This window comes from Diceros bicornis, chromosome 14, assembly GCF_020826845.1.
Source record: "Diceros bicornis minor isolate mBicDic1 chromosome 14, mDicBic1.mat.cur, whole genome shotgun sequence".
Classification (NCBI taxonomy): domain Eukaryota; kingdom Metazoa; phylum Chordata; class Mammalia; order Perissodactyla; family Rhinocerotidae; genus Diceros; species Diceros bicornis.
In genome coordinates this window covers 26,069,266-26,077,877 of record NC_080753.1, presented here as the reverse complement: position 1 = coordinate 26,077,877, position 8,612 = coordinate 26,069,266, and the positions used below count along the sequence as shown (strand labels likewise).

Below are 8,612 nucleotides of genomic sequence, written 5' to 3'. Positions count from 1 at the left end.
TGAAAGCATGCCTGATGACCAGTTTACCTAATTTTTCACCAGAGGCCCACAGGCGAAGGGACTGCTTACCCGTAAGCCCTTAGAATATAAGAAACAACCCAAGCAGCCAGCAAGTCTGCAATGCCACTTCCAGAGCTCCCCTTCGTACACGCTCAAGAATTTTTTCTTGCTGAATTTATCATTAATAACCACGTATCAAATCTACCAATATTGACTTTGTGAAATCCCTGCCCACACCTGTCACTCAGGACTTGGTCTTCTCTTATCTTCCTTCACTGAGAACGGGCAGCATAACTGAGGAGCGTGTAAGATGGTGATGGGCAATGGGGATCTGTTTCCAAAAAACAGATGTTTTAAAGGTATTTTATTTTTCAACATTATTAATGACCGAAAAAGCAAGACTTAAAGCAGGAAGGAATAAAACCCAAAACGCAAAAAACGAAGCTTGCAACTTAAACTTTTTAGGGGAAAAAATGCTATAAATATGAAAAGACTTAAAGTGAACATTCACTTTGAATTCACAGTCCCAACGTATCCGACCATGACTTCAAAGAGGTATCCCCCAGTGCCTTCCTAGCACTCTAAAATCACCTCTCTCAAATAATGAGACACACAGTTCTCCTTATTGAGGATGTAATTTTTATAAATTGCATCAGACCCACAGTGAGTGTCTTTCTGGGAGTTTCACCAAAACCAAAGAGAAATTCAAAGATAAAATTGCAGAAGATCAGGGAAAGAATGTAGAACTGCGTGGTCACAGAGCTAACCCGCAAGCCGGCCTTAGTCTTAGGCACCTGAAATCAACCCACAAGTCCACGCCCCGGGCTAAGATAGAGCTTGGTCCTATCTCCCCTCCAGGGGTCTAAACTGTAACTCACGCTCAAACTGCTCAGCAGTCAGCGTGCCCTGGATGGCTTTGCAGCCCGGGTTGAACACAGAGTAGGCACTCTTCTCCCCCTCCTTCTTCTCTTCGGGGCCTCGTGTCCCAACATACATCCAGTAGAACAAGGACAGGACAAAATAAGCCAGGCCAAATTCCAGTTCCACAAACAGTCCCAGCAGCACCAACCAGAGAAGAACCTTCAAGATGGTGATGTTGGTCAGGAAACGCTGCGCCCGTGGTGATGGTGGAGGAATGGCTGTATTCCGTGGTGGCTGTGACGTGCTGCTCCCAGGCTGAGCCGCTTCCTAGGACACACAAACAAACACAAGTAAGAATAAAGCCTCATGGGCCTGAGAGAATCAAACCCAATCTGGAGAGGCAGCTTTCATTGCTCCGGGAAGGCTTCCGGCTCATTGATTTCTATTTTCTTGCCCTGCTCTCTAAAACAATCATCTCCAAAGAGCTCATGGGCCCTGCTCCGACTGAATCAAAACTGATCAGCACTTAGTGAGATGTGACCCAATAAAAACCTTACAGTATTCAGATGGATTCCCATTCATGGGAGACATTTCCTCGGATTAGTCTGCTGCTAACAAGAGCTAATTTGTGCCCCTTACAGAAGCTCCTCAGTAATTGATCATGCAACAGCCATGTAGCACACAGAATTGTGTGCTACACAAGCAACAGCTTTGCACACAGAATTGATACATGTTTGTTGATTTGATTAGAGGAGCTAAAATTTTGTGAGTGAGATGATTCTAAAATGAGGACTGTACCAGAAACAGGAAACAAAAATCTCTTCCACATATTAAAAAAAAAAAAAAATACTGTTACAGCCACAACTTCTCCATCCTCTGTGACCATCCTACACCCCCCAGACCCAGGCAGCGTCTCCTAACTGGACTCTCCGCCTCCTATCTCTTCTCTCCCCAAACCATCCTATGTGCAGCTACTCAATGAGTCTCCTAAAACACTCATCAACCTCCTGCTCACAAACCTTCAACAAATTTTTATTGCCTACAGGTTGCAATTTAAACTCCTTCAGCTGGAATCCAAGGCTTTCCATTTATTCAGCAGATAGAAACGCCAGTACGCAGGCCCCTGAGCTGGGTGCTAATGGGAGACATAGCTATTTAGGTAGCATTAGGTAGCTTGATCTATAGTCCAGTATTTTCTAAACGTTTTTGGGTATGACCCACAATAAGAAATACATTTTGTACTGCGACCCAGCATATATATGTAAGAGAGAAAAAAAAGTTTCACAAATCAACAAATACTTTCACTATATATGAAGCTCTCATTTTCTTTTCCTTTTTTTTTTTGGGTGAGGAAGATTGGCCCTGAGCTAACAGCTGTTGCCAATCTTCCTCTTTTTGCTTGAGACACACACTAACGTCTGTGCCCATCTTCCTCTGTTTTGCATGTGGGATGCTGCCACAGCATGCTTGTTGAGCAGCGTGTAGGTCTGTGCCCGGGATCTGAATCCACGAACCCCAGGCCACTGAAGCGGAGCATGCGAACTTAACTGCTACGCCACCAGGCCAGCCCCTCTTTTCTATTTTTTAAAATTTATTTTTAACAGGGGACTGGATCCTCTAAATTGATTTCGCCACCCACTAATGGGTCATGACTTGCAGTTTGCAAAACAATAGTCCAAAATTTTTCCTGTACAACACAATCCACCATCTATTGCTCTATAAATGAACCCTCCACTCCTGTTCAACTGGTCTTACTACCCAAAGCCATTGCCTGGCTGTGGCCTGGAATAGGCTTTGCTACCTCGCCATCCCCCAGCTTCTTGCCTTCCTTCCAGGCAAGCGTGACTGGCGTGAATTGTGTATGCCCTGACCTCCCTGGCCATCAAGGAGGGCGCCCCCTCTGCCTCCAGGAGCACTAACTGGCACTCTTCCTCACTGATCACCAAACTATTCAGCATTGAAGTGTCTCTCTTGTAATATAGGTCACATGTGCCCCTAGATTGATACCAAGAGGCCATGGACTGCCATTTATTATCTTTTGGTGTCTCCAGAGCCACACACAGCAGGTTCTCAATACATGGCACAGCTTTGGGTTCACTTCTTCAGTTATATCCCCTATTCTTCACAAGATAATTTAAAAGGGGACCACAAATATTATTTGGTCTTGATACAAAATATAGGTCATCTGATTTATGTTGCTTCAGAAATTCTATTTTATTAGAACCTCCTTTTCTAGCATGAACATTGTAATTATTACCTTTTAGTTAGATTGGAAAGGCCCTTAACATATCATCAGCAACACTGCCCGACACACACATTTATTAAATAAATAAATGTCCCTTTCAGATTTGACCAGTGTGCACAATAGGAAATCACTGAAGGTCTTAGCAGGGAACTAATATAATCCGAGTTATATTTAAGACTACTCTGGCTGCCAGGTAGAGAATGGGCTACAAGAGCAGAAGAAGGGAAATTGCTAGCAGCTTCTGCTGGAGGCCCTGCAAGAGAGGACCAGGCATAGATTATGGTGGTGACACAGAAGTCGGAGAGAAATGATGGACTGATGAATACAGAATACATTATGGATGTGTACAACTTGAAATTCACAGTAAACTGAGTTTATTTTATTATTGAGGGAGTATAAAAAGAATAATGCTATGGCCACCATTTATTGAGTGCCTTCAAGGTGCCTGAGCTCCTGTAATCCAGGAGGCAGGCATTATTATTCTCAACTTACTGATAAGGAAACACTGAGACATTAAGTAACTCCTCTAAAGTCACACAGCTAGTGATGGGCAGAGATGAGGTTGGTCTAGGATCCTAGCACGGTCTCCCTCCAAAGCCCTTTCTACTTAATTAGGGGTCTTTATGGGGGATAGCAAGGGGAAGGGTTAGAGAGCTAGAAGAAGATGGGGTGGTAGGGGGAAATGAACTGGCATAGAGAACAAACAAAGGAGAGGAGGGATGTGGAAATTCTTTTGGCGTTGGTTTTGCTACCAGTGCGCCTTCTGCTGGCAAAGCTGTGTGTGGAAGTGTTGTGGTCGTCACAGCACGTATAGGCATAGTTAGGGAAGATACTTCCATTACTCAAATACCAAGCTGCTTCCCACCTCATGGCCTTGGCACCTGTGGGTCCCTCCGAGAGGAATGTCCCCTTCTCCTCATGTCACCTGGCTGTCTCCCTCTTCTCCTACAAACCTCAGCAAAAATGTCATCACATGTGCCCTTGGCCTTAACCTCAGGTTTCTACAAGAGTGGCTCCTTCTTATGAAATGTCACCTCCTCAGTGAGGTCCTCCCCGCACTCCCCCCAATTCACTATCAGAGTACCCTGGTTTTCTTCCCCTTTTATAGCATTCATCATTCTGCTCTGTTTTTTATTGTCTGCCGTCCCCTGCCTCTTCAAATTCAAATACAAGATATGTGAGAGCAGGGCTTTATCTGTCTTTATTACAGTCTCCCCAGATTTAGGACAGTAGCAGGAACACAGCGGGCCCAAGAAAGGATTCTGCTGAATGAACGACTGATGGTGAGGGAAAGGAAGAAATTAAAAGATGACTCCTGGATTTGAGGGGTGATGCAAAGGCTGTGCTCAACCAGGTAACTCCAAAGGAGAGCATCTGAGCAGTGAGCCAACCTGAGCCAAGGGTTGGAGGTGAGGAGTTGTAGGATGAGTGTGGGCAGTGGACCCTGGGGCTAGATGGTGCACTGGGGCTGGTGTGGGATATGCCTGGGGAGGAAGATGGGGGGGTTTCTGCAGGATTACAAAACATTACAAGCATTTTGTCCTAATGTAGTAGAAGCTTGTCACAGAAAGAAATATTTTATTTGGGGGACTGCTTTTCCTGGAGCTAAATCCAAGAGTGGAGGAAGGAGGATATGGATGCTTCCTTATCAATGACTCCTGAAAAGAAGCAATTACAAACAGAAGGCTAAAGAAATCTCTGAGAAGCCACCAAAATTATTAGGTAGAAATAATTTTGGTAGAAATGGATTGCAAATTAGAAAAAAAAAATTTAATGAGAATTTTCACACCAGTGCAAACCTAGGAATGATAACCGAGTCAATGAAAATGAGCTTAAGACAGAGTCCCTTATGAAAAACAGAGTTTTTTAGATTAATAAGAACCAACTGGAAGTCCAGCATTTCCTCTCATCCTTTTGTCAGGCCACCAGCTTTTGGGTTTTTAATAATGGAAGCTTTCTCCAAGTTCAGCTTCTCTGGGTCCAACTCAATGATCTCATATTCCTTTGGAAATGAGATATACAGTCAAAAACTCATTGTGTGGGTTAGACATTGTATTTTAACTGCTGGGAGGAAAAAGGGTAGGGTAAGTGGATTCTAAAATATTAAGCAATTGTTGTGTTCAGTGAGTTCTAATCGACAATAAAGTTATCCTGAGTCAAACTGCATGCAAGGAAATGGACTGTTTGCACCGTGCTGCACTCTCTTTCTGCAAGTCATCTGGAACCTTGCGTGTCATGGAGAATAATACCCAATCAAAACTGAGTAACAATACGTTCTCCTTGATTTAAAAAAATTCCCTAAAACCGGATGTCGTGCAATAATAAATAAACTTAAGAGAAATAACTTTAAGAGGAGTAAAGTACACTTCTGCTCCAGTCCCTTTTAATTTTCAAAAGGAATTTTTGGCTCTTATTAAATTTATGAGGTCCAAAGGCCTTGTCACAGATTGTCTCAAAGCACGGATTTTCCCTTAATCTTTGTCCTACATTCCCACATAGTCCAATCTCACATGCAAGTCACCTTGCCACTTTACTCAGGAGTGAAAACTAAATGAAAATACGAAAAGATGTTTATTAAGCTCATCTGAAAAATAAGAGACTACCAAAGAATTAAAGGGTGAAAAGGCTATCATACTAATCTAAATATTGATTTCGCCTTGAACATTCGTTATTGACCTTGAATAAGCTCTTCTAGTTCAACAGCGGTGCACAGAATGTGTATGCCACCACCGGTAGTTATAGCTACCACACTTTTGCAAGTTTTGTATTCAAACGCCATTTCTAAAGCACAGGCTATTTGGGCTACCGGCTCATGTGGCCCAGGTGCGAAATCAAACGAAGGCTTAATTACTGCCACTTTTTATCAGTATCCAATTAGACCTTTTACCCTCCATTAGCAGAGGGCTGTGGTTCTGCACGGTTGCGGAAAGATTTCCCAAAGCCACAGGGCGTCACAACGATAACTCGCTGTGAATCACTCAAAGGCAGGGATGTTTTCTTCCAGGACCTTAGACCTTCGCTTCCCGCCTGGAAACAGGAGCTGCGTGGGTCGCGGGCTGGAAAGAAAATGTCAAAGCCACGTTATCAGTGCTGACACGTGGGACAGGAGAGGCGAGGCCCCGCCCCCGAGCAGGCGGGAGGCGCCAGCAGCCAGCGGAGGGGCGTGGCTTGGGGCCGTCACGTGGCGGGCGGGGCCTGAGCGTCAGCACGTAGCGGGCGGGGACTCGGGCGCAGTTTCCAGGGAAGCACGACTGCGGCGCGGAAGCCTGATCGCGGGGCCGAGGCCTCCGTTCTCTCACCTGAGCGCGGCTAGGCTGGGCTTGGGCCCTCCCAGGCGTCGGTTTCCACACCAGAAACCGTTTTAGCCAGCCCAGGGCTGCCTTTGGAGTCGCAGCTGCTTCCGCCTTCTCTCCCGAGGTTTGTGCGCTCTGCCTCGAAGTGCTGGGTTCGGCCGCCAGCCCGGCCCGTTTGCGCGCCGCCCGGAACTCAGCTAACCGCTGTTCCATGGCGCTGGCGCGCGCCTCGCTCCGCGCGCGCCCGCTTGCAGTCACCGGCCCTCCGCTCTGCCTGGCGCCGGGCCGCAATGCGCCTGCGTAGCGAAGGGCCTGTACTGCGCGTGCGCGCCCGGGCCCCGCGTGCGCAGGTTTGTGACGTTCCCGGGCCTACTGTACAGCTAATAGTCCCCTCCAAAGGCGCTTGGACGCGCTGTCCGCCTCCTCACGCTACATCATTCAGGATCTAAAGCATCAAGACTGCCCCGTTGTTCTTCTCTCTTGCCTCGGGCTCCACCGAGGGAAGCTCTGCGGTGCTTCATCTCACTTTAGGAATCTGGTCCCCAACAGGTGGAGCATTCTTGAGCAGTGGAGCGCCCATATTGGGCGCCAGGTTGCGAAGGTGGTCCCAGGGCATTGAAGAAGGCCCTTGATCTCTGGGAGGTTCTGGTGTCAGAAGGAAGACAGGATACAGCCTCTCCTTTCCCTTTCAACGGATTTGCCAATCTTGGCCAATCTCGCTGCTCACCTGGCAGGCTGGCCGTGCAGAACTCTATCATCGCTTCTGCCACAATGGAAACTTCCTTTTGATGTGTCTAGATAGATCAGAAACTTTAAAAAAAAGCTTTTATTGGGGTGAAACTTAAAATACATCTTAAGTGTACTGCTAAATAAGTTTGTACTTATGCTTATGTATACACCTATATAACTACTACCAGGATAAAGAACATTTCTGTTACCCCGAGGGCTCCCTTGTGCCCTCTGCTAATAACTACTCACCCAAAAGGTCGCAGTTCAGGTCAGGGACTGTTAGGTTTTTAAAGCTCTAAGCATCTAGCTAAGTGCAGCTCACGTAATTGAAAAGCAAATATTTCTTGGATCTTTGTGAGTTTGAGTCAAGAAGCTAAACAAACTAGAATGGAGTCTTTCATTTATTTAACAAATATTTATCCAGAGCCTGCTGTGTGTCAAGTATTGTACCTGGCACTAGAGATGCTAGAGTGAATGAAATAAACCCCTCTTTTCTTAGCACTTACATTCTAAATGGAAAGACAGACAAATGCATAACTACATGTTTATATTTAATGTAATGTCAGGTACTGACTAGTGCTGTGAATAAAGTAAGGAATAGGAATGGTGGGGCTGTTTAGAGCTAATGACCAATAAAGACGTCTCTCAGGAATTACCATTTGAGCAGAGACCTAAATGAAATGAGTGAGTGAGGCATGTCGATATCTGCAGAAGAGTGTTTCAGTTGGAGGAAACAGCAAGTGCAAAGCTACTGCGACCTCAAGTAGTATGCTTGACCTACTCACAGAACATCAGGAAGGCCAGTATAACTGGAGGGTAGGGGGATGGAGAAGAATGGTAGAAAATAAAGATGCACAGGTATCCAAGGACCAGATCACATAAGGCCTTATAGGCCATGGTGAATACTTTGTACTGCATTTGGGTGTGATGGTAGGTGATTGGAGGATTTTGAGTAGGAGATGACATGATATGACATATTTTTAAAGGATCACACTGGCTGCTTCAGATGAGGCCTTGGAAGCGTGCAAGTTAGAAGGAGGGAAACCAGTTAAGAGCAGGTACAGTAGTATAAGACAGACTGGCTGTTTGGGCTAGAGTGGTAGTGATGGAGGTGGTGAGAAGTAGTCAGATTCTGAATATATTTTGGAGATCTGAACCAGCATGATGTGCAGATGGATTGAATGTGGAGTGTGAGAAAAAAGAATCAAGGATAACAGATTTCTGCCACTCCCATCCCCCCTGCCCCCCAAACCCTGGCAACCAAGTGAATGATGCTGGGCCCTCTGCTGAAATGGGGGAAGACTAGGAAGAGAGGATTATGGAATAAACACGAAGAGTTTTGTTTTGGACATGCCAAGAGTTTGAGATGCCTATTGGATATACAGTGTAGGCACTTGGTTAGTGAAAACTGGAATTCAGGGAAAAGTCAGGACTGGCGATACCTATTGGAAGTCATCAGCATGTGTATGAAATTTAAAGCCATG

General features: G+C 45.6%; 1 protein-coding gene across 1 annotated transcript; it reads right to left on the bottom strand.

Annotated features, from left to right (window-relative positions):
• Window positions 1-351: 351 nt before the first annotated feature.
• Window positions 352-6,679, bottom strand: SAYSD1 (SAYSVFN motif domain containing 1). The gene is made up of 2 exons (XM_058554440.1): window positions 6,406-6,679; window positions 352-1,188 (listed from the first exon to the last, which is right to left on the bottom strand). The coding sequence occupies exons 1-2, from the start codon at window positions 6,610-6,612 to the stop codon at window positions 844-846; spliced, it is 552 nt and encodes a 183-aa protein (XP_058410423.1). The 5' UTR covers window positions 6,613-6,679; the 3' UTR covers window positions 352-843.
• Window positions 6,680-8,612: the final 1,933 nt, after the last annotated feature.

Bases quoted from the DNA above. Each gene is read 5' to 3' on its own strand.
- SAYSD1 (XM_058554440.1), bottom strand. From the start codon at position 6,612: ATGGAACAGCGGTTAGCTGAGTTCCGGGCGGCGCGCAAACGGGCCGGG. The intron at 1,189-6,405 runs GTGAGAGAACGG...TGTGTGTCCTAG, and splicing joins CCCAGCCTAGCCGCGCTCAG to GAAGCGGCTCAGCCTGGGAG.